General features: G+C 46.1%; 1 protein-coding gene across 3 annotated transcripts in view; it reads right to left on the reverse strand.

Moving 5' to 3' along the window:
- PSMG1 (proteasome assembly chaperone 1) overlaps nucleotides 1-4,159 on the reverse strand; it is a 40,017-nt gene extending 35,858 nt beyond the window's left edge. Inside the window, exons 1-2 of one of the 3 annotated variants that reach the window (XM_033943415.1) lie at nucleotides 3,684-4,159; nucleotides 3,366-3,475 (exon numbers count right to left, since the gene is read on the reverse strand). In XM_033943415.1, coding sequence (XP_033799306.1) covers nucleotides 3,366-3,475; nucleotides 3,684-3,805 — 232 coding nt within the window. In that variant the 5' untranslated portion in view covers nucleotides 3,806-4,159. Of the gene's footprint in view, nucleotides 1-3,365; nucleotides 3,476-3,576 lie in introns of all 3 variants that reach the window. The other 2 variants (XM_033943414.1, XM_033943412.1) reach the window with 2 other exon arrangements.
- Nucleotides 4,160-26,240: the final 22,081 nt, after the last annotated feature.

The raw sequence follows: 26,240 nt of genomic DNA on the forward strand, positions 1-26,240 counted from the left end.
CTCGACGGAGCTTTGATAAGCCAATCGTCTAGGTACGGGAAAACCTGAAGACCCTGCGACCGCAAAGCCACCGCCACCACCACGAGGCACTTCATGAAGACCCGTGGGGACGAAGCGAGCTCGAACGGGAGGACCCGATACTGCAAGTAAAGGTTCCCCACCTGAAAGCAAAGAAACCTTCGAGAAGCCAGGTGGATCGGAATGTGCGTGTAGGCTTCCTTCAGATCGAGGGAACACAACCAATCCCCCTCGTCCATCAAGGGATACAAGATGGGAAGCGAAAGCATGCGGAACTTCTCCCGAACTAGGAACTTGTTCAGCTTCCGGAGGTCCAGGATAGAGCAAAAGTCCCCGGTCTTTTTGGGAACCAGAAAGTACCGGGAATAAACTCCAGAGTCCCGTTGACAAGGGGGAACCTCCTCCACAGCCCGCAGGCGAAGGAGGGCCTGCGCTTCCAGAAGTAGTATGGGAAGCTGTGCCCTGTCGGAAAGAGACTCTCCTGGAGGTACATCTGGCGGTAAAGCCCGGAAGTTGAGGGAGTACCCCTCTCGGATGATGGAGAGGACCCAAGAGTCCGTAGTTATCTCCGCCCAATGTTGATAAAAGGCGCGGAGACGACCCCCGATGGGCAGAGGGGGAATCCCTAAGGCGGAGGAGGCCAGCCCCCTCCCGCCGGCCCAGTCAAAAAGACGGTGGCTGCTTAGGTGCAGCAGGGGTCTGAGGCTTTGAAGGAGCCCTCTGCTGCTGCAGACGCCGAGGAGGGCGAGAAAACGCCGGCGTGGACTTCTGCGGATACTGCCGGGGAGGCAGCCTGTAGGACTTGGGCGGAGCGGGCTTCGCCTTAGCCCGGACCAAAGAAGCAAAGGAGCATTCGTGCTCGGAGAGGAGTTTGGTGGTAGCCTCGATGGAATCAAACAGCTCATTTCCCAAACATGGCAGATTAGCCAAGCGGTCTTGCAGGTTTGGGTCTATGTCGACAATGCGGAGCCACGCCAGGCGACGCATGGCCACCGCGAAGGCCGAGACCCTAGATGACAACTCAAACGCATCATAGGAGGCCTGAAACATGTACAGCCGAAGCTGCGACAGAGTATCCACAAGCCTGCGGAACTCTGCACGGCGCTTGGAAGGCAAATCGTCCTCGAAAGATGAAAGGGACTTGATACACCACTTGAGATAGGACGTAAAGGTAAAGGTGTAATTCAGGACTCTGTTTGTCATCATGGAGTTCTGATATAGGTGTCTCCCAAACTTATCCATAGTCCTGCCCTCCCGGCCCGGAGGGACAGCGGCATACAACTTGGACGGGTGAGACTTCTTAAGGATATACTCCACCATCAAGGACTGGTGAGAAAGCTGCGCCTTCTCAAACCCTTTGCAGGGCACCGTCCGGTACTGTGACTCCATTTTGAATGGGATAGCCGGGATAGCATAGGGAGTCTTGAGATTGCGAAAGAATGTCTGCTGCAACACCGGATTCAGGGGCAGCCGCAAGGACTCCCTAGGAGGATGGGGGAGCTCCATCTCCTCCAAATACTCTTTGGTATACTTGGAATCTGACTGGAGGTCCAAGTTCAAGGCCTTTCCCATATCCTGAACAAATCTAGTAAAGGTAGAGGGCCTGCTCTCAGAATGCCCCCCGAGGGGAGTGGTGGAACGAGACAGCAAGGCAGCTGAAAAGGAGGGGGAAGCCTCCCTGGAATACTGCTCCCACAAGCATGAGGAAGCTCCGCTCAAGGAACGAGGAGGGGTCGATGAGAACCGGTGCTTAGAAGTCCCCGGAGGGGAGGACCCCGGGTTCCGGGCCGCCGAGGTCCGATGACGCCGCCCTGGAAAACCCCGGCTGGAAGACAAGCCTCGGGAAAGGGAGGCGGGGTCTCTCGAGGTTGGCTCCTCACGGATTGGGGACCCCAAATGGACAGGCGACCTCAGCAGACTTGGGTTGGACAAGGTGAGGTCCGAGGTCTTAATGGACCCGGTAGTGTGAGGACCTGGGGACCTACCCCGCCTCAGGGGGGAGTCCCGGGGGCGCTTCGCAAGTCGCCTCGACCAAGGTCGGCTTGAGGGAGAAGCGTGCCTCAATGGAAGAGGCGAGGAGTCAGATGAGGACAGACGCCGAGATCGGCGAGCCTTGCCCTCAGAAACCTCGACACGACGCTCAGGCTGGTCCACAACGCGCGAGGTCGAGGCCGCAGCAAGCTGAGCCAACGCCGAGGAGAGCTCCGAGGAGATGATGGCCTTCAGCACCTCCTCGAACATCGGCACTGTGACCATACTCGGCTGGGCAGGTGCAGCAGTGTGTTCCACCGAGGGCGACCTCGAGGAAGAGTATTCCCGTATGGTGGAAGCACGCTTGGAGGCTTTGGAGGGAGGTCTTGTCGAGGCCTGCGGGACTACACTCACCGCCTGGATGGCCAGAGACTCTGAGGAAGGCTTCTTCTGCAGCTGAACTGAACCTGAGGAAGGAAGAGGGGACTTACCCGGAGCCGAGACCTTCGAGGTTGAGGGAGACTTGCCCGGGACCAAGGTCTTCGAGGCCGAGGTCAAGACCGGGGTTGAAGCAGGAGCACTCTCCATGGCGAAGAATTCCGCAATCCTGGCCCTACGTCGCCGAAGAGCCCGAGGTTGAAGGGTTGCACAACGAGGACAGGAATCCATTGGGTGATCTGCACCCAGGCACAGAATGCACCAGCGGTGCGGGTCTGTGATAGAAATAACCCGACCGCACTGGGAGCACTTCTTAAACCCGGTAAGAGGCCGGGACATAAGTGTTAAGTCGGCCGCAGCCACAGTGAACCGGGAGCCCCCGGTCGCCTTGACGAAAAAACAAAAAAAGTCGATTAAGTAGTAAAACGAGTTAACACAGCACACAGCGACTCCCGAATAAAATAAAGAAGCCACGGTGCTAAAAAGGCACTTAGAAGAATGTAGAGAAGAGACAGAGCTTTCCGGCTCTGCAGAAAACTAAGAACTGAAGACCACGAGGAGGGGATGCGCCCTCTAGTGGAGCAGGAAAGCACACGCATGCGTGGGCAGCACTAGCAAACAGATCTTCAATCAAGTTTCTCTATTATAAGCTGCACACGAAACGAAACCAAGCGGACTGCGCACCCTCCCCCCCCCCCAATAGTTTTACCCACTGAAAACTCCAAGATACGAAACAATCTTACTACAATTTGTTCAGCGGGAACAAAATTAACTCAGATCCACCAGCCTCAAAAGGATTAGGAATGAAAGGAATGAAAGGAACGCATGTGCTAATTCTCTGCGCAACCTTCACATCCTTCTCTCGCCCGGTACCACTGCTCCCTTTGGCACCAACTTTGTTTAAACCGATAGCTTTTGGCGTGTTGACGAGAACTTACCTGCCGCGTTCTCTCCCACGGCCAGAATGAAGAGAGAGCAGGGAAGGCGCTTCTCTGGGGACCGATCCAAGATTGCGCTGATGTCCGAACGCCAGTGCAGATGGATCTCCCTGTCAAAAGAAGCAAGAGAACAGGACTTTAAATTATTTGTACAGAAAAGGAATTGCACGGCGAAAACGTTCCGGTGCAGCAGCATTGTCGATTCATTTACAAATCTTATATCCTGCAGATTTCCTCCAGGCTCTGAAGCTACTGTGATGCACGAAGGCAGCAAGACCTCGTTAAATCGGGGCTCCCACCCCGTCCGGATTTTTGTACCTTTTCTTTTCAATTTCTTTCCGGATTTCTAGGTCTTCGTCCTCCTCTTCCAACTCCTCCTCCTCCTCGTCATCCACAGCCCGGGAGAAAACCGGCAAAACCTCCCCGAAGAAGGTGGCCATGAGTCAGATGAAAATTCCACGGTCGGAGGCCTGGTCGGCTCCCTAATCCTGAGGGCGCCTCCGACTCAGATGCTTCCGGCCCGGGAAATACCAGCGCTGAGTGCTAGAGGGCGCCTGGCTACTTTAGGGACAGAAAGCGATGATAGAAACGGGGAATTTTAAAGCCGTCAATTTCAAAGTAACGAATACATGGATTATAGAGCTAGGCCCACTAGATTTGGTTCGGAGAAAAACCACTGGGGAATGCCACAAATGAAATTGTAAATAATATTCAGATACACGTTCGGGGTGGCCTAGTGCTAGAGCTGCTGCCTCTGCACCCAGAGGTTGTAGTGTTGAATCCAACTGCTGCTGCTTGTGACCCAGGGCCAGTGGCGTACCTAGGGTATGTGGCACCCGGGGCCCATCATTTTTTTGACACCCCCCCCCATGTAAAAAAAATATTTTTTGTAATGACCATGAAACGGAATAAATGGTCAGAATAGAAACAGGCAGTGAAAATTTTCTTATATTCCAAACATAACATAACATAAATTATGTCTGAATTGTCATGACATCAGAAGTACATATGGAGTAGTTGCAGGTGATGCTTGGGACAGTTCTGATTGTGTTAGTTTGGTTTTATGTGTTTTTTAAATAGAAGGGTTTTTATTTATCTTTGAAGGTTTTGCAGTCTGTGGTCCATGTCAATTGGTTGTAGAATTGGGGGTCGAGTGTTGCAGCTCGAATGGCTAGGAGGTTGTCGAACAGTTTTTTTCTTTTGACGTTTTTGGCTGGAGGGTGTGTGAATGGTGCGTGAGTTCTCCTATGTCTGTTTGAAGTGGATTGAATTATTTAGCTGATGAAATTAGTTACCCCCTCATCCCACACACATTAATTCTCTTCCATTTTTGTTCCCATTATAAAAAAACACTGATAAGTTCCCAGAAAAAAAATACATTAAAATAAGAAGTGAAAACAAAGGCCCCTACAGATGAGAACATAACATAAGAATAGCCTAACTGGGTCAGACCAATGGTCCATCATGCCCAGTAACCCATTCTCATGGTAGCCAATCCAGGATACTAATACCTGGTCAAAACCCAAAGAGTAGCAACATTCCATGCTACCGATCCAGGGCAAGCAGACACTTCCCCCATGTCTTAATAACAGATTATGGACTTTTCCTCCAGGAATTTGTCCAAATCTTTCTTAAAACCAGCTACACTATCTGCTTTTACCATAACTTCTGGCCACTTCATTTTTAAGTTTAGATCTTTCCTTTCAAACAGACCTTGCTAGATGTCAAATACAGCACAAGGTAACTTCACATGGACTTAACTGTGCAGGAAATGTGAATCTCCTCATACACCCACCATATAGTGCAAAAATGTGCAAAGGTCTGTTTTTTTCTTTCGATCACTACATAGCCTAATGCCACACAAGTAGCGCTGTTACAAACATATTCTGTAGGTCAATGCTAAGGATAACAAAGTTTCCTTCCTTGGACCAGAAGGAGATACTGATAAACCACTGGAAGAGATCCCAAAACAACACCCAAAGATCCACTCAGTGTGTGAACCAGTTGAGTGGAGTGGACTAACTGGGGAGTGGAAATGGGCCCGGAGTTTGCTCAGCAGAATTTCCCAGACCACCTCTTCCTCTCAACACATTGACACGCTGCCACTAGGAACACCTCACTGGGTAGGCCAGCTATGCTATAAACTTTATAAAACACATTATTATATTTTCTTATAAAGCACATATTTTAACTGAAAACTCTGACATCCTCAGCCTTTCCATTCACAAAAATAGAAGGAAGAAAAGTTCCCATTTCCTGCTGTTTCATGTCCCCGACCTATACAATATTTTTTTTCTGCACACCCTTCAAAAGTCTGACCAAATCCTTGTTTCACTTGCATTATAAAGTACTGAGGATGCCATCTCTCCCCAATCCCAGGTCCTAAAGTCTAAGACAGTAGCGCAAACTAATGCTGCCAGATTCAGGAAAAAAAATTTCGATTCGATTCAGCCTATTGAATTGGTTTTTCAATTCGATTTTCCTGCCCAGTTGGGTGATTTTTTTCAAAACTCCTGGTGGGTTTTATAGCTTTTTCACCCCCTTTGGCTTCTCCTAACCACACTGGCGCTGTGGTGTAAATAAAATAAAGAAACAAAAAGGACTTTTCCTCTCTCTGTTAAATCCTAGCTCACGTTTGCAGTCCAACACCAGCTCTGTCAGGATACACATTTCAAATCTGACATATTATAATCACAAAACAGAAAATAAAATTAATTTTTCTACCTTTTGTTGTCTGGTTATATTTCAAATCTTGTTGGTCCAAGGCTCTGGTTTTCTTCTGATAACTTGCTTGCCAGGGTCTCCTTCTTTCTTTTTTCTGCGTGCTAACCATCCATCTGCCAACTCTATCCTCCCTTTCCATTTCCCTTCCCTCCCCAGGAAGTCTGGTATCTTTCCTTTTTTTCATCTCCCTTCACAGATCCACCTTTTCTTAACTACCCTTTCATCCGGCATCTCTCCCTCCTTCCCCATTACCCCAGAGTCCACCATCTCTCCCTTTCTTTTCCCAATTACCCTCCTATCCAGTATCTCTATCCCTCCTCCACACCATCCCTTGTGTCCAATTTCTCTCCCTTTCAGTTCCTTCCCTCCCTAAATCCCATGGTCCATCATCTCTCTCCCTCTCCTCTATTTTCAGACCCATTATTTCTTCCTCCCCCCCCAAAGTTTGGCATATGCACGTCTCTTTGAACACCCCCTTCCCTCCATGTACTTCTAAACCAGGGTCCCCCTTAAAGGTCTGCCTGTCCCCCCTTAAAGGTTTGCCTGTCCCCCCTTGAAGGCCTGCACCCCCCTTGAAGGCCTGTCCCACCCCCTTGTAGGCCTGTCCCCCCCTTGAAGGCCTGTTCCTCCCCCTTGTAGGCCTGTCCCCCCCTTAAAGGCCTGCCTGCCTGTCCCCCCCCCTGAAGGCCTGTCCCCCCCCCTTATAGGCCTGTCTCCCCCTTGTAGGCCTGCCTGCCTGTCCCCCCCTTGAATGCCTGTCCCCCCCTTGAAGGCCTGCACCCCCCTGAAGGCCTGCACCCCCCCGAAGGCCTGCACCCCCCTTGTAGGCCTGTCCCCCCCTTGAAGGCCTGTCCCCCCCTTGAAGGCCTGCACCCCCCTGAAGGCCTGCACCCCCCCCGAAGGCCTGTCCCACCCCCTTGTAGGCCTGTCCCACCCCCTTGTAGGCCTGTCCCCCCCCTTGAAGGCCTGCACCCCCTTGAAGGTCTGCACCCCCCGAAGGCCTGTCCCCCCCGAAGGCCTGTCCCCCCTTGAAGGCCTGTCCCACCCCCTTGTAGACCTGTCCCACCCCCTTGTAGACCTGTCCCACCCCCTTGTAGACCTGTCCCCCCCCTTGTAGACCTGTCCCCCCCTTGAAGGCCTGCCTGCCCCCCTTGAAGGTCTGCACACCTCCCCGAAGGCCTGTCCCCCCCTTGAAGGCCTGCCTCCCCCCCCCTTGAAGGCCTGTCCCCCCTTGAAGGCCTGCCTGCCTGCCTGTCACCCCCCCTCCCCCTTGAAAGCCTGCCTGCCCGCCCCACCCCAAAGGACCACTCACCCCCCTGGCCTCCCCGCACCACCTATGAAGCAGCACTACCTATGCTCCCGGCCTTGCCGTTCAGTCCCCCCCACCACCTCCGAAGGACCGCTCGCCCCACTGACCTTCCTGCACCACCTATGAAGCAGCCGCAGCAGGATCGCGACGTCAGCTATCCCTGCGCTGCTTAGGCGCTGCTTCCTGCGCTGAGGTCCCGCCCCTCCTCTGACATCAGAGGAGGGGTGGGACCGTGGCGCAGGAAGCAGCGCCCAAGCAGCTCAGGGATCGCTGACGTCCCGATCCTGCTGTGGGCTGCTTCACAGTTGGTGCAGGAAGGTCAGTGGGGCGAGCGGTCCTTCGGGGGTGGGGGGGACTGAACGGCAAGGCTGGGAGCACCCCCTCAGGGCTGGCACCCGGGGCGGACCGCCCCCCCCGCCCCCCCCCATTGGTACACCACTGCCCAGGGCAAGTCACTTAGGGGTGGGATTACTATACATCTGGGAAAACCCAGACCTATCCTCTTTTTAGAGGACTGTCCAGGTTCTCAGATGGACTTTCGCAAACCTGGCGCTTGTCCGAGTTTGGAAAGCCCCTACAAGCTGCATCTAGAGTAGTGGTCTCAAACTCAAACCCTTTGCAGGGCCACATTTTGGATATGAAGGTACTTGGAGGGCCGCAGAAAAAATAGTTAATGTCTTATTAAAGAAATGATAATTTTGCATGAGGCAAAACTCTTTATAGTTTATAAAACTTTCCTTTAACAGTTAAAAGGAAAGATATATAAACTATAAAGAGTTTTACCTCATGCAAAATTGTCATTTCATTAATAAAACATTAACTATTTTTTCTGCGGCCCTCCAAGTACTCTATTTTTTCTGCAGCCCTCACATTTAAAGTTTAATATATTTTCTTTCTTGAAACTGGCACATTTCAATCACTATATTGAAAATAAAATCATTTTCCCTACCTTTGTTGTCTGGTGACTTTATTTTTCTGTGCTTTCAACTATGTTTCCAGGGCCTTCTTGTCCTTGGAGGAGTGTGTGGCGCAGTGGTTGGATCTACAGCCTCAGCACCCTGGGGTTGTGGGTTCAAACCCCGCACTGCTCCTTGTGACCCTGGGCAAGTCACTTAATCCTCCATATCCCCAGGTACGTTAGATAGATTGTGAGCCCACCGGGACAGAGAGGGAAAATGCTTGAGTACCTGATTGTAAAAACCGCTTAGATAACCTTGATAGGCGGTATATAAAATCCTAATAAACTTGAAACTTGAAACTTTGACTGTTTTTCTCTCCGTCTTCACTTTCTGCCTTGCATCTATCTTTGTCCAATATACTAGACCTAGGCTAAAGTCATATTCACCATTTCTTTAAACTTACTAAAAGGTAGCCTCAACCCCACCACTCCACCGCTAGATTAGTGTTTCATTGCGGGAAGAATTATGTGAGAACTCATCATTGGCTGCTTATAGCGTTTTTATCCAAAAAGTTTTTCCATCAAAAAATGTTTATAATAAATATTCAATATTTTAAAGTGTCAATTTATATTTAGCTTGTACTTAGCTTGTTTAATCAGCCAACGTCCAGGAGTAAAACCCTATCTATCTTTGCATCTATCTTTGGCATTAACTTATTGTTCAATTTTTCTGCTTTCTTTTCAAAATCTACGTTTCCATGTCTTCCCTTCCCTTCCTATCTCTCTCTTCTTCCGTCCTATTTCCATGGTCTGGCATCTCTTTCCTTGCTTTCTCTCCCTCCCTCCTTCCTTCCTTCCTTTCCCCTGGTCTGGCATCTGTCTCCTTCCCTTCCCCCATGGCCTGGCATCTCTCCCTCCCCCTCCATGGTCTGATATCTCCTTTCCTTCCCTCCCTCCAATGAACTTGGCTTCTTCTTTTGTTCCTCTCCTCTTCCCTTCTCCTTCCTTCCCGCTCTTTCCCCAATTGGGTGCAGCAGCAACAGAAGCATTTCCTTTCCCCCTTTCCTGTGCAGGAGAGGCATTTCTCTTCTCCTTTCCCTCCCTCTCCCTGTACAGCAGCAGCAGCATTTCCCTAGGTCCCCCTTTCCTATGTAGCAGAAGCATTTCTCTTTCCCCTCCCCTTCCGTTCTCTTCCTTGTGGAGCAGCAGCGTGTCTGGCCAGCTCGTTCCGTTCAAAGCCGCGGGAGGCGGCTCCTTGCGAGATCTGCACCTGCGTCTGAAGCCTCTCTGATGTTGTGACATCAGAGAGGCTTCCAATGCAGGAGTGGATAGTGCGAGGAGTCGCCAACCCGCGGCTTTGAACGGAACGAGCCGGCCAGACACGCTGCTGCTCCAATAGGAAGGGAAAGGGGAAGAGAAATGCTGTTGATCGCGTCCAGATTGCGGGCCGCAAATAAAACCTGGAGAGCCACATGCGGGCCGCGTGTTTGAGACCGCTGTTCTAGAGGGCCCCTGAGCATATGTGGATGACATCACATGTGTCCGCGCGTGCGCCTGGTGCTCCAGTCGCGGTCAGAGCTTGTGGCAAAGAGAAGAGGCTTTCTGGGGGCAGAGTGGGGGGTCATATGTCCAGGGTTTTCTTTTTTTAAATATGGTAACCCTATTTAGAAGCAGATTCTCAAAACTAAAATATGCCTTTAACATGCTCGCTAAACTGGTTCCAGCTGGTTTAGCATGCATGTATTTTAGCGGCAGATTATTAAAATGGCTTACCTTGATCTTTTCCGAGTTTTCTATCAGTTTTCGATACTGCCATTCAGATGTAGTACAATGAGATCAATAATATTAAAATGAGCACTCATAATCGCCGAATGATTCTCTAACCTCGCTGTGCCACATTTGCGGTCAATATTTGTCAACAGGTCTGAGTTGTTGCCTTACTTTCTGATCAGTGCTAGAGCGCCAATTGACTCAGGCACTGACAGGAAAATAAAGCTTGGCAGTAGAAAAGACATGAGGAAAAAATTGTCCCCCATTAGCTTGGTCCCTCTCCCTGCCCCATCCCCACAAACCGTCTGATCCTATCCACACAAACATTGAATAGTTATGATTTTATATTGAACTTAGTTTATTAAAATATAAAAAGAAGTAATATTCTGTACAATTGTCATTTTATAAACACAAATAATACAGCGTAAAACCCTGTCTCCATGGCTAAAAATGTAAAAGAGGTAGACAAAATTTTTTTCAGATATATTAGTGAAAGGAGGAAGATGAAAAATGGAATTGCTAAACTAAAAGTTGCTGGGAACTGATATGTGGAGAGTGATGAGGAAAAAGCAAATGTGCTAAACAAATACATTCAAACATCAGTTTACGAGTGCCGCGGTTTGCGAGTTTTTTGCAAGATGAGCAAAACATTCGCAAAATCTGCGCCTCGGACACAGAGCTTGACTCGATTTATGAGTGCCCCCCCCCCCCCCCCACAATCCGGCATCCCCACTCACCCACCCACCCAAACACATTCTCTTACCCCTATCTGGCACCAGCACCAACGCACAGGACATGCCGGTGCAGGAGCCCGTAGATCTTCCCTCTTCCTTGTGCTGGGCCTTGAGCATCGGAGAGAGCGAGAACTAGAAGGCCTTGAGCATGTGCAGATGCTCAAGCCCAGCACAAGGAAGAGGGAAGATCTTCGGGCACTGGCATGTCTTGTGCGTTGGTGCTGGTGCCAGATAGGGGTAAGAAAATGTGTTTGGATGGGTAGGTGAGTGGGGGATGCCAGATCGCAGCCAAGGAGAGAGTGGCGACACGAGCGGGGGAATGCCAGATCGCGGGGGGGGGGGGGAGGAGCAGTGCCAGTGACCTCGGGGGGGGGGGAGGGGAAGAAGGTGGAACGAATCAAGCGAGTTTCCCTTACATTCTATGGGGGAACTTGCTTTGATATACGAGTAAATTGGTTTACGAGCATGCTTCTGGAATGAATTATGCTCATAAACCAAGGTTCCACTGTACTTCTGTTCTGTATTCACAGAAGAAAATCCTGGAGAAGGACCAAGATTGTCTGGCAAAGTTACATGAGAAAATGGAATAGATTCTGCGCCGTTTACGGAGGAGAGTGTTTATGAACAACTTGAAAAACTGAAGGTAGACAAAGCGATAGGCCCAGATCGGATCCATCCCAGGATACTGAGGGAGCTCAGAGAGGTTCTGGTGTGTCCTATTAAAGATTTATTCAACAAATCTCTGGAGAAGGGAGTGGTTCCTGGGGATTGGAAGAGAGCGGATGTGGTTTCTATTCACAAAAGTGGTTACAGGGATAAAGCGGGAAACTACAGGCCGGTGAGCTTCACTTCAGTTGTTGGAAAAATAATGGAAGTGTTGCTGAAAGAAAGGATAAGGTACTTCCTTGAATCTAATAGGTTACAGCAGGGGTCTTTGAGGGCCGAATCCAGTTGGGTTTTCCCCAATGAATATGCATGAGATCCAAGTGCATGCACTGCTTTCAATGCATATTCATTGGGGAAATCCTGAAAACCCGACTGGATTCGGCCCTCGAGGGACTTTGGGGACCCCTGGGTTACAGGATCTGAGGCAACATGGCTTTACAAAAGGTAAATCGTGCCAAACGAACTTGATTTAATTTTTTGGTTGGGTGACCGGAGAGCTGGATCGAGGACATATGTTAGATGTAATTTACTTAGATTTCAGCAAAGCCTTTGATGCAGTTCCTCTTAGGAGGCTGTTGAACAAACTTGAAGGGCTGAAGTTAGGACCCAAAGTGGTGAGCTGGGTTAGAAACTGGCTGTCAGACGCCAGAAGGTAGTGGTTAATGTAAGTCTCTCGGAGGAAGGTAAGTAGTGGAGTCCCTCAGGGTTCGGTGCTGTGGCCGATCCTGTTCAATATGTTTGTGAGTGACATTGCTGAAGGAAGGGTTAGAAGGAAAAGTGTGCCTTTTTGCAGATGATACCAAGATTTGTAACAGAATAGACACCGAAGAGGGAGTGGAAAATATGAAAAAGGATCTGCAAAAGTTAGTGGAATGGTCTATTGCCTGGCAACTAAAATTCAATGCAAAGAAATGCAGTAATGCATTTGGGGATTAATAATCGGAAGGAGGTGGGAAGTTGATATGCACGTACGGGGAGAGTGGCTGAAGATCTAAAGGCAAAAAAAAACAGTGTGACAAGGCTGCTGCCGGAAGGATTCTGGGCTGTATAAAGAGAGGCGTAGCCAGTAGAAGGAAGGTGGTGTTGATGCCCCTGTACAGGTCATTGGTGAGGCCATACTTGAAGTATTGTGTTCAGTTTTGGAGACCGTATCTGGCGAAGGACGTAAGAAGACTTGAAGCGGTCCAGAGGAGGGTGATGAAAATGATAGGAGGCTTGCGCCAGAAGACATATGAGGAGAGACTGGAAGCCTTGAATATGTATACCTAGAGGAAAGGAGGGACAGGGGAGATATGATTCAGACATTCAAATACTTGAAGGGTATTAACGTGGGACATAATCTTTTCCAGAGAAAGAAAAATGGTAAAACCAGAGGACATCATTTGAAGTTGAGGGGTGGTAGATTCAAGAGCAATGTTAGGAGATTCTATTTTACGGCAAGGGTGGTGGATGCCTGGAATGCGCGCTCCTGAGAGAGGTGGTGGAGAGGAAAACGGTGACTGAGTTCAAAGAAGCATGGGATAAACACAGAGGATCTAGAATCAGAAAATAATATTAAATATTGAACTAAGGCCAGTACTGGGAAGACTTGCACGGTCTGTGTGTCTGTATATGGCCGTTTGTGGGAGGATGGGCTGGAGAGAACTTCATTGGCTGGGAAGGTGTAGATGGGCTGGAGTAGGTTTTGACGGAGATTTCAGCTGTTGGAACCCAAGCACAGTACTGGATAGAGCTTTGGATTCTTGCCCAGAAATAGCCAAGAATAAAATATTTGCCGTCATCTACTATGTTACCCTTCCACCCAATGTGAGGCGGCAGCCAAAAAAGCAAACAAGATGCTAGGAATTTAAAAAGAGATGGTAAAAGGACTAAGACTGTTATAATGTCTTTGTATCGCTCCACGGTGCAACCTCACATGGAGTATGTTCAATTCTGGTCTCCTTATCTCAAGAAAGATATAGTGGTACTAGAAAAGGTTCAAAGAAGAGCGACCAAGATGATAAAGGGGATGGAACTCCTCATATGAGGAAAGACTAAAAAGGTTGGGGCTCTTCAACTTGGAAAAGAGATGGCTGAGGGGAGATATGATTGAAGTCTACAAAATCCTGAGTGGAGTAGAACGGGTACAAGTGGATTGATTTTTCACTCCATCAAAAATTACAAAGACTAGGGGAAACTCAAAGTTACAGCGAAATACTTTTAAAACCAATAGTAGGAAATATTTTTTCACTTAGAATAGTTAAGCTCTGGAACGCATTACCAGAGATTGTGGTAAGAGCAGATAGCATAGCTGTTTTTAAGAAGGGTTTGGACAATTTCCTGGAGAAAAAGTCCATAGTCTGTTATTGAGAAAGACATAGGGCAAGCCACTGGGCTTGATGGACATTTGGTCTGACCTAGTGGCAGCCCTGCAAATCTCATAAGAGCAAAAGAATAGCCTTACTAGGTCAGACCAAATGTTCATCAAGCCCAGTAGCCCGTTCTCACGGTGGCCAATCCAGGTCACTGTTACCGGCCAAAACCCAAAGAGTTGCAACATTCAATGCTACCGATCCAGGGCAAGCAGTGGCTTGCCCTATGTCTTTCTCAATAACAGACTATGGACTTTTCCTCCAGGAAATTTTCCAAACCCTTCTTAAAACCAGCTATGCTATCTGCTCTTACCACAATCTCTGGTAATGCGTTCCAGAGCTTAACTATTCTAAGTGAAAAAATATTTCCTACTATTGGTTTTAAAAGTATTTCGCTGTAACTTTGAGTTTCCCCTAGTCTTTGTAATTTTTGATGGAGTGAAAAATCAATCCACTTGTACCCGTTCTACTCTACTCAGGATTTTGTAGACTTCAATCATATCTCCCCTCAGCCATCTCTTTGACATGCAGCTCCTGATTGGTAAGGCCTGACTTTAGTGCAGGAAGAGGCGGTCGGAGCATACAGCGAGTGATTTCCTTCACTTGCCGGTGCTCCAGCTGCTCTCTCCTGCCTCTTCTGTTGCCCTTTCCAGTCTCCCCCATGAAAAACCATATTTGCGGTTTTTCAAGATTCGTGGGGGTTCCTGGAACGGCCTAGAAATTTGTATCGCCTAGAAATTTGATGTGACCAAATCAAATTTTAATAAAACTTGAAACTTGTTTCAGCTGTTTATGATTGTTATATTTCATGTTATGAGATTTGACTGATTTGTTGGGGAGTTTCCCTGTACCCCTCCTTTTTGTTTGTGTCCTCTAAAGGTATCTTTCTGCTTTTATACAAACTGGCTTCCTGAGGACAGTCCTTGAGATAAGAGGGTCAGAAATGTAAATGAAGCTTCCTACAAGCAGTCTGGTGATGAGAGGTGCATGACCCATTTATCCAGGAATAGAGTGTGGATTTACAAGAAAGAAGATTAGCAAAGGTAAGAATCTAATTTTTAATTATATCCCACAGGAGATAGACATGGTGGGCTTAACAGGGGCACTGGGCTACATAAACTTAAAATAGCAGCGGAAGAGGTGATGGGACCATTGGCAGAGTTGGGGGAGGGGGGAGTATGGAGAACAAGGCACATATTGTCTCACAAACTATGTTTTGTGTTTTGGCTCCCTGGGTCCCGTCTTCCCCACCCCCAACCCCCGCTTGATTGCTGAATCTTTGCTTCCCCCTTTGATCTTAGCAAAAAACTGCAGCCATCTCCCAGGTCTCAACTTGACTTCCTGAGCTGGATGCATTTTCCTTGGCCAATGAAGCAATATCAAGCAGGGCAGAACACAGCAGCTTAGGATGAGTGTATGCTTCCATATCCTGGGGCTGTTGGAACACAGTCTCCTGCTCAGCATGTGATCACTGAGGTTTTCAAGTTGCAATCCTTGTTAGGCTTCCAGGGCTCAAGATGAGCATGTGGCAAAGAATCTTATGTGGACTCTACAGGCAGAGGGTGGCCACTGTGTAAACTAGGGGAAGTACTACAGCCCAAAAGGGTATGGGGAACCAGTCCCAGAAAATAGGAAGGTACCTGGAACCAGGGAAAGATCACAAATTGAAGATGAGTTAAATCTACCAATGAAAAGAAGTCTCACCTGTAGAAATTGAGAAATGAGAAGCAGTGAAAGGATCAGTGATTTAAAACTGCACTGAATGGCAACTGGCTAGGGAAAAATGCATAGGAAATTGATGGGGAGTAGAGGGAAATAGAAGGCTGGATCAAGGGAAAATGAGAAAGAGCAGGTTAAAAAAAATGCAAGGAGTGGAGCAGGCAGAGAGCTATTAATCTCCCTGCCCCCAAATATAAATCATCAAATTATGCCTGTGTAGGAAGAGAAAAATGTAAAAAGTAGAGTGAAGAAGGAGGAATAAGAAACTAGAGGAAAATAAAGGGGAAAAGCTGGAGAGTGGTGCAAATGGGCTGGGGGAAGAAAGAAGCTGATTGGGGGAAAAAATACAATAGATATCCTGAATGGAGGGTGGGGTAGGGGAGTGGGGCGGGGAGAGTGAATGTGATTGCACGGGGTGGGAGGAAGTAGAGACATAAGGACATAAGCAGTGCCTCTGCTGGGTCAGACCAGGGGTCCATCCTGCCCAGCAGTCCGCTTGCGCGGCGGCCCATCAGGTCAAGGACCTGCATAGTAATTCTCCATCAGTACTTCTCAATCCCCTTTTCCTTCCGGAAATCATCCAATCATTTATCTATACCCTTCAATCCCCTTATCCTTCAGGAATTCATCCAAACCTTCTTGAAACCCAGTAGCGTACTCTGTCGTATCACACCCTCTGGAAGCGCAGATGTAGAAGGACTGAGGATGAGATAGACGCTAAAGAATGACACATTTATCCGCAGGGACGGGGATGGTAACAAATTCTGTCACATCATTTGGTTCAAATCACATGCTGCTCCTTGGGGACCTGTGCAAGTCACTTAATCCTCCACTGCTCCAGGAACATTAGATAGATTGTGAGCCCACTAGAAAAGTTAGGGAAAATGCTAAAATGCCTAAAGTACCTGTATGTAAACTGCTTTGAGTGTGGTTGTAAAACTACAAAAAGATACTATACAATTCCTTTTCATTCCCCTCTCATTATCTCAATACCCGCAATATACAAATTAGTCTGGACATGCTCCACAAATGACTCCATCACTAAAGCAAACAACAGTAATGTAATGTAATGTAATTTATTTCTTATATACCGCTACATCCGTTAGGTTCTAAGCGGTTTACAGAAAATATACATTAAGATTAGAAATAAGAAAGGTACTTGAAAAATTCCCTTTCTGTCCCGAAGGCTCACAATCTAACTAAAGTACCTGGAGGGTAATAGAGAAGTGAAAAGTAGAGTTAGAGGAAAAATAAAAATAAAATAAACATTTTAACAAGACAGCATCACTGCCTTGTTCCCTGCCCAATGGAAACATTTATTTTTATACAGGCTGAGGCAAAGCTATTCATCTTTCTGATCTATTCTGTAACGTTAAGGTTACCTCTGCCTTCCATAACACTGCACATATACTGTAAATTCCTAGTGGACTCTAATTTTTTCCACATTTGTTGCAACAAAATAGGTGGGATATGTTTGGACTTTGTGCCCCAAATATTATGTGAGGTTTGCATATTGGGACGTTGCCAGCTTTGTCAGGGTCCACTAAGATGGGAATAACCAGGGCCAAATGGCTGGCTAGCACTTTAGCCATTATCATAATACCAATGTTTAATAGAGAGATAGGCCTAAGTGATCCACAGCCTGAATAATCTTTCCCTCCTTATATAAAACAGAAATCTACACCTGGCTCATCAATGAGGGCAATGAAGCTTCCCCCAATGTTGTATTAAATTACCTGTTCATGGGATCTACCAGTTGTGGCATGAATATTTTGTCAAACTTGGCAGTTAAGTCATTGAATCCTGTGCTCTTGTCAACTGCCAATTTCTTTATTACCTACAATATCTCCTTTGGCGGGACCAAGCCCTGCCCTCAGCATAGCTCAGCTGAGTGGTAACTGGAGTGGCCAGTGAGAAATTACAAATCCAAATAAGAGTCCAAAACATGTATGTAATGTAATTTATTTGTAATGTAATTTATTTCTTATATACCGCTACATCCGTTAGGTTCTAAGCGGTTTACAGAAAATATACATTAAGATTAGAAATAAGAAAGGTACTTGAAAAATTCCCTTACTGTCCCGAAGGCTCACAATCTAACTAAAGTACCTGGAGGGTAATAGAGAAGTGAAAAGTAGAGTTAGAGGAAAAATAAAAATAAAATAAACATTTTAACAAGACAACATTGATCTAAATACTTTGGAAGGTAGAAGAGAGGAGAGAAAGGAATAGAAGCAGAAGGGGGAGCCGTTGAACAGTAGAATTCTGGAGAAATTTAAATGATAGAAATAGAACAAAACAAAGACAAAAGGCAAAACAATAGATAAGATTAAAGATAAATCATAAGCTGGAAAGAAAAATAAAATAAAACTTTGTCTTCAATCCACGGTTTCAGCGTCAGTGATGAAGTGGAGCAAGTAAGTTTAGGAGGAGCGATTGACGTTTCCAGAAAGGGCTTCTTCAGGGAAGAGACTTGGCAGACAGTCCCAGGATGCCTATGTCTCCTCCCCTGCGATGTTCTCCCATCCATGCATTCCCTCCCAGACACACTGCCCGTGCCCCAGCCGCTCCAAGGAGGCTGCCCCAGATGAGGCCCACGGTGAATGCAGAATTCTCTCCTCTGCGGGAAAGCCGCCCGGAGCCGACAGTCGATCTTCTTAGCGGATTGCATGGGGGGAAGAGTTCACACTCTTGGTAGGATCGGGTCTGTGTGCTCTCGGTGGTTGTGGCTGGTCTCGTTGCTGCTTAGGTGTAAAAGCAGTTGATCTCCACTGCTGCTGATATTTAAAAGCAGGCAGATTGATCTCTCCAATGGACTGCAGGGGGAGGAGTTCACACTCCTGGCAGGATCGGGTCTGTGGGCTCTTGGTGGTTGCGGTAGGTCTCGCTGCTGCTTGTATGTAAAAGCAGTTGTTTTTCTACTGCTGCTGATATTTAAAGCAGGTAGATTGATCTCTTAAACGGGATATAGGGGGAGGAGCTCACATGCCTGGTTGGATCGGGGCAAGGGCTCCTATTATAGGCTGCTTAGGTGTAAAAGCAGTTGATCTCCTACTTCTGATAATATTTAAAAGCAAGCATATTGATTTTTCCAACGGAATGCTGGGGGAAGAGCTTACTTGTTTGGCTGGATCAGGGCAAAGGGCTCTCGGTAGTGGTGGCTGGTCCTGTTGCTGCTTAGGTGTAAAAAACAGTTGATCTTCCTAGTGGACTGCAGGGGGAGGTGGAGCTCACACTCTTGGTTGGATCGGGTCTGTGTGCTCTTGGTAGTTGTGGATAGTTCCGCTGCTGCTGAGGTGTAAAAGCAGTTGATTTCCCACTGTTGCTGATATTTAAAAGCATGTATCATCCAAAATCAAAAGTTCTTTATTGTTCTCCTCAAGGATAAAGCTTCAAAGCAACTAAAGTCCATGCACTTGAATGTATTATCACATCATTTCTTTCAAAAGGCAAAACATAACAACATGACAAAATATTTCATAGCTTTTGTCCATATCCTAATCAGGTTTCAGAGTTAATTTCCTCTCCTAGGTTACTTTGGCAGCACTGTACTTGTGTGGCTTTGCCACCTGTACTAGTGTCCAAAAATTCAAGCAAATATTGCTGCTACTGCACCACTATTAGGCTCCTTTAACCTTGGGTGGCCTTATTATCACAATGCATTCCAATTATACGTTTCACTTGAATGTTATTTCACTGGGTTTTTAAACAGGCAACCCTGACGGCAAGAGGCTTAGGTTGAAAGCTGGTGAGCTTCTCTTCCCCTTCACAGTATTGCTATCTCTGGGTGTGATTTAAAATGCTATGGGGCTCAATCAAAACTTTAAAACACCCAAAAAACAGCTTAAGTTGGCACTTGGATGCCCCAATAGCAGGGACATCCAAGTACCGATAATCAAAAACAACTTTCTGGACGTGTAGCAGCACTTCTAAGCTGCTGTGCATCCCGAGAACAAAGGGGCTTGTTGGGAGATGTGTTATAGGTAGTAATCAGGTGGGCTTCAATCTGGATGTAACCTAGCCATAATCAAAGCTTTCCTAGAGAGAACTTAGATGCAGGCAGTTAGACCTGTTTGAGTTGTGTCTAAGTTCCACAAAGGTGCCCAAATTGACAAGAACACCACTGTAGGATTTAAGGCATGACCCTCCCCTTACTCCTCCAGTGGTAATGACCCCCTCCCACTACCCAAAGAGTGGGTGGTGGGACCCCCTCCCACCACCCCATCAGCTGAGCCGGTTTTGGAAATTCCCCTGCAAAGATCAGTTGAGCCACAGAGCCCTACACTCCTCCCCCACATCCCCTCGCCCTGATATCCTGTACTTCCCCCAACATCTCTTCCCCCCCCATCTCCCCCAACATTCCTGGACCCCCCTCCCATATCTGCAGAACCCCCTTATACCTTCGGAAGAGCAAATGGCAGGAGGGAAGCTCACTCCCTCCTGCCTATAGGGCTGCATGCTGCAAATGCTGAGGCTTCCCCCTCCCAATGCATCTTGGCGATTTTGAGCCAATCAGGGCCTTTGGCCCCTCCCACTGCATCCCAAAGAATATCAAGTCAAATGCAAGGCCCTAATAAAGAAGGCAAAGAAATCTTGAAAAGAAAATTGAGCTGGAAGCAAAAACACAGTAAAAAACATTTTTAGGTATATTAAAAGCAAGAAGCCGGGAAGAGAATTGGTTGGACTGCTACACAACCGAGGGATAATAGGGGCTCTTGGGTAAGACAAGGCTTTAGTGGAGAGATTAAATGAATTCTTTGCTTCGGTCTTCACTGAGGAAGATGTGGGGCAGTTGCCAGTGCCAGAAATTGTATTCAGTTCTGTTGAATCAGAGAAACTCATACAAATCTCTAACACTGGATGATGTACTACTACTACTAATCACTTATATAGCGCTGAAAGGCGTACACAGTGCTGTACTTTTTGACATTTATAGACAGTCCCTGCTCGGAAAAGCTTACAATCTAACTTGGACAGACAGACATGACATATAGGGTTGGGGATGCAGAACCCAAGGTGAGAGGAGATAGGAGTCAAAAGCACTCTCTAAGAGGTGGGCTTTAAACTGTGCGATGAACACTGCCTGAGACAAAGCCCTCTGTAGGGATTCGGGCAGCTTGTTCCAAGCATAAGGCACAACAAGATAGAAGGGATGGAGTCTGGAGTTGGCAGTAGAAGAGAAGGCCACAAAGTTTTATTAGGATTTTATATACCGCCTATCAAGGTTATCTTAGGGTTTTACAATCAGGTACTCAAGCATTTTCCCTATCTGTCCCGGTAGGCTCACAATCTATCTAACGTACCTGGGGCTATGAAGGATTAAGTGACTTGCCCAGGATCACAAGAGCAGCACGGGGTTTGAACCCACAACCCCAGGGTGCTGAGGCTGTAGCTTCAACCACTGCGCCTCACACTCCTCCATAATAGGAGGGACTTACCAGCGGAGCAGAGCTCACGGGAAGGGGGGGGGGGTACATAAAGGGAGATAAGTGAAGAGCAGCTGAGTGAATGCATTTGTATGTCAATAAGGAGTTTGAATTTATTTTTTTTTTATTTATACCGTTTTATTCCAAAACTGTTTACAAATAATTACATAGCTAAATTATAAAATTCAGAACAAAGTTAAAATAAAACAGATTCAATCCTTACATAAAATCAATTTCTCAAAGAATTGCATCTACAAATAATTGTATTTTCAGCATTTTCCTAAATGAGCTCTTATCTCTACATTTTCGGATTTGACCAACCAGCCTATTCCACAACTTAACCCCTGCACATGTAAAAGTCATGGCATCCGTTTCCACATTGTATTTGGATATGGATTGGAAGCCAATAAAGTGACTTTAGGAGAGGAGTCACATGAGTATAGCAGCTCTCCCGGAATATGAGTCGTGCAGCCGAATTCTGGACAAATTGGAGAGGAGCAAGATGGCTAAGCGGAAGGCCTGAGAGTAGCAAGTTGCAGTAGTCTAAATACAAGGTGATGAGGGCTTGGATTAGTGTTTTAGTAGTATGCTCAGAGAGGAAAGGTTGGATTTTGGTAATATTATAGAGGAAGAAGCAGCAGGTTTTAGCGATATGTTGTATCTGGATGGTGAAGGAGAGAGAGGAGTCAAAGATGATCCCGAGATTATGAGCAGACAAAACAGGAAGGATGAGAATGTTGTCCACAGAAACGGAGAACGTTGTCCACAGAAACGGAGAACAAGAGAAGCAGAGAGGTGGGTTTAGGTGGGAAGATGAGCAGCTCCGCTTTAGCCATATTCAATTTTAGATGGTGGTGAGGATATCCAAGAGGCAATGTCAGACAGGCAGGCTGAGATTCTGGTCTGGATTACAGTAGAGATTTTTGGCTCAGAGGTAGATCTGGGAGTCATCAGCACAAAGGTGATACTGGAAGTCAAGGGAGGAGATTAGCATTCCAAGTGAGCAAGTGTAGATTGAGAAAAGGAGTGGTCCATGTAATTGGTCTATTTGACAAACTAAATAGTAGCAAATCACCTGGATCGGATGGTATACATCCCAGAGTGCTGACAGAATTGAAAAATGAACTTGCAGAGTTATTAGTAATTTGTAATTTTTCTTTAAAAACCAGCATAGTACCAGAAAATTGGAGGGTGGCCAATGTGATGCTGATTTTTAAAAAGGGCTCTAGAGGTGATCTGGGAAATTATAGAGTGGATATCGGTTCCGAGCAAAATGGTAAAGAACAAAATGACAGAACATATACATTCTGTAACTCAAATGGTAGCTCAACTTCACCACCATTAGAATGCCCTTATGCACTCAGAACTTATAACCAGTTTCAAGGATCCTCAGCGGCACCACTTGGAGCTCAATAACATTTCATTGCTCCAAGCTTTACGTGTCTACTCGTCATCGGGTCCCATTATTATATTATATACTCAATCCTATTCTTTACTCTTGCATTTTTTAGAATTTTAGTTCAAGCTTAAATAATATTTAAAAGCTGTTACTTAGCTTTTTCATGTGGTCTCTGGCAAGGGGAATGTCATACCGACACGTTTCACTGTAAATAGCTTTATCAAGGATAACCCCCCAATAGTAAACCGCCAGCACATAAGACCACTCTGAGGACTGAGTGGTCTTATGTGCTGGCGGTTTACTATTGGGGGGTTATCCTTGATAAAGCTATTTACAGTGAAACATGTCGGTATGACATTCCCCTTGCCAGAGACCACATGAAAAAGCTAAGTAACAGCTTTTAAATATTATTTAAGCTTGAACTAAAATTCTAAAAAATGCAAGAGTAAAGAATAGGATTGAGTATATAATATAATAATGGGACCCGATGACGAGTAGACACGTAAAGCTTGGAGCAATGAAATGTTATTGAGCTCCAAGTGGTGCCGCTGAGGATCCTTGAAACTGGTTATAAGTTCTGAGTGCATAAGGGCATTCTAATGGTGGTGAAGTTGAGCTACCATTTGAGTTACAGTATTGATTGAGGACCCTTGTGGAGTGCATAGATTGTGTTACTGCATAATTTAAGAACATATACATAAGCATGGATTAATGAGAGATAGCCAACATGGTTTTAGTCAAGGGAAATCTTCCCTCACCAATCTACTGCATCTCTTTGAAGGGATGAATGAACATCTACTGCAATCTACTGCATCTCTTTGAAGGGATGAATACGTTACATTACATTAGGGATTTCTATTCCGCCATTACCTTATGGTTCAAGGCGGATTACAAATGGATTGTCAGGACATTAAAAGTATTTAGGGAGTAGTTTATACATTTCTTTGAGTTGCTAAGGATTACATTTGAATTGTCATGGTATTAGAAGTACATATGGAGTAGTTGCAGGTGCTGCTTGGGAACATTTCTGATTGAATTAGTTGTGTTTTATGTGTTTTTTGAATAGAAGGGTTTTTATTTCTTTTTTGAAGGTTTTGTAGTCTGTGGTCGAGGTCAATAGGTTGTAGAGTTGGAGGTCGAGTGTTGCAGCTCGAGTGGCTAGGAGGTTGTACAGTTTTTTTCTTTTGACGTTTTTGGTTGGAGGGTGTGTGAATAGTGCATGGGTTCTCCTATGTCTGGTTGAGGGGGATTGAATTAGTCAATTGTTCCAAAAAGCTGGTATATCTGTGTTTATTGGTTTAAACAGTAGGCAGTAAAATTTGAAGTGTACTCTCGCTTGTATTGGGAGCCAATGTGAGTCATGGTATGCCTCTGTGATGTCGAATTTCTTCAGTGAGTAGACCTCAGTAGACCTTCAGTGAGTAGACAGTCTTAGGGCTGTGTTTTGTATTGTTTGTAGTTGTTTTATCTTGGTTGCTATGCAGGGGAGATATAGTATGCTGCAGTAGTCTATGAGACCTAGGATTAGGGATTGCACCAACAGTTGGAATTGTTTTCTGTCAAAGAATTTTCTGACTTGCCTCAGGTTTCTCATGACTGCGAATTATTTTTCTATTGTTTTGTTGACTTGTGGCTGCATTGTACAGCCTCTGTCTATTAGCACTCCCAGGAGTTTTAAAGTGGATTTGATGTGGTATGTTGTAGAGTTTATGGCAAGGTTTGTTACGGTTGGGGTTTTATTATTTTCGAGTAGGATGAAGTTTGTTTTGTCCTGATTCAGTTTCAGTTTGTGGACTTTCATCCATGCTGTTCTGTGTATTGTGTCTGCCATGGATGGTGCTGGTTGATCGAAAGGAAGGAGAATGGTGATGTCGTCTGCATAGTTGTAGGAGGTTAGACCTTGTTTGTTTAGGTAGGAGCCGAGGGAGGCAATGTATAGGTTGAAGAGTGTGGGAGAAAGAGGTGATCCTTGAGGTACTCCACAGGGGTTAGACCATGGCTCAGACTTTTCTTTCTTTTAACTATGTATGTTCTGGATTGTAGGAAACCTTTAAACCAGTGGTCTCAAACTCCAACCCTTTGCAGGACCACATTAATAGTTAATGACTTATTAAGAAAATGACAATTTTGCATGAGGCAAAACTCTTTATAGTTTATAAATCTTTCCTTTTGGCTAACCCCCTCTTCTACGAAACTGCGCTAGCAGTTTCTAGCGCGGGGAGCTGTGCTGAATGGCCTGCGCTGCTCCCGACGCTCATAGAGTTCCTATGAGCGTCAGAAGCAGCGCGGGCCATTCAGCATGGCTCTCTGCATTAAAAACTGCTAGCACGGTTTCGTAGAAGAGGTAACTTATAGCTAAAGAGACATATGATCAAGAAATCATTTTATTTTACTTTTGTGATTATGATAGACATACCGAGGGCCTCAAAATAGTACCTGGCGGGCCGCATGTGGCCCCTGGGCCACAAGTTTGAGACCACTGCTTTAAACCATGATAGTACCTTACCACTGATTCCTATTGAGTCCAGTATCTGTAGAAGGATGTTATGATCTACTAGATCAAAGGCTGCGGAGAGATCTAGTTGGATAATTAGCATTTTTTTGCCTGTGCTGAGGTGTTGTCTGGCGGTGTACATGAGTGAGCCTAGTAGGGCCTCAGTGCTGTGGTTGGTTCTGAAGCCTGATTGTGTTGGGTGGAGTAGGTTGTGGTTTTCTAGGTATGAGTTTAGGACTTTGGCTTCCATTAGCTTGACATAAAGTGGTATTGAGGCTATGGGTCTGTAGTTGGATAGTTGGCCTATTTCTCCTTTGGGGTCTTTCAGGATTGGAGTGATGATTTCGCTGAGGTCTTGTGGGAAAAGGCCATCAGTGTTTGTATCCATTGCAAAAGTAAGGTGCGAAATAGTGTACTGGAGACTTTCAATAGGTATGGGGGGCAGTGGAGGCTTTCAATAGGTATGGGGGGCAGTGCTTAAGGTCGCAAGTTGCATGGCTGTATTTGTTGTAGAGTTTGTTGAAGTGGGTCCATGTTCTATCTGCTGCAACTACTACTTCTTTTGTGGAGGGTGTTGTAATCTCTTCTAGGTGTGTAGGTGTTCCATAGAAGGTGGATCTTATAGTTGCGATTTTGTCTTTGAAGAATGTTGCTAAGAGGGTGGCTTTGGGTATGGGGGCATTGTTGCTTGTCTGGTAGGGTTTGGTATCTGTGAGTTCTTTTAGTAGTTGGAATAGTTTTTTTGTGTCTAGGGATTCTTTTCCTATTTGCTTTGTGTAGTATGTTTTTCGTTTAATTTCTGTTTGTATTTGTCTGTGAATAAAGGTGAACCGGTTGATATTGTGTATTTGGATTTTCAAAAGGCATTTGATAAAGTACCTCATGAAAGACTTCTGAGGAAATTAGAAAGTCATGGGATAGGAGGTAAGGAGAAATTAGGTTCTTACCTGCTAATTTTCTTTCTGTTAGCTCCTCTAGACCGGTACAGTTCTTTATTGATGGGTTATATCTCACTATGACCAGCAGGTGGAGACTAAGACCAAAACTTTTGGTTATATTAGCTGAGGCTCACCCTCCTAATCCAGTCTGCCGAATAGCCAAGTAGAACTAAGGAAAAACTAACATGTAAAAGTAATAACACTCTGGAGAGTAAAACAACAAACATATAGTAACACTGTTGAAAAATGTATAGAACTAAAACCCTGCAGTGAAAATGTACCCACAGCTCACCAGCTAAGCCATAGCCGTTGTTCTTGGATCTCCCTGGCCCTAGAAAAATACTAGAACCTGCAGAAAAGCAAAATCTGCATGTGAACAAAAACCGCAATCACTGCAATAAGACAGATAGGATGGGGAACTGTACCGGTCTAGAGGAGCTAACAGAA

This window comes from Geotrypetes seraphini, chromosome 4, assembly GCF_902459505.1.
Source record: "Geotrypetes seraphini chromosome 4, aGeoSer1.1, whole genome shotgun sequence".
NCBI lineage: Eukaryota > Metazoa > Chordata > Amphibia > Gymnophiona > Dermophiidae > Geotrypetes > Geotrypetes seraphini.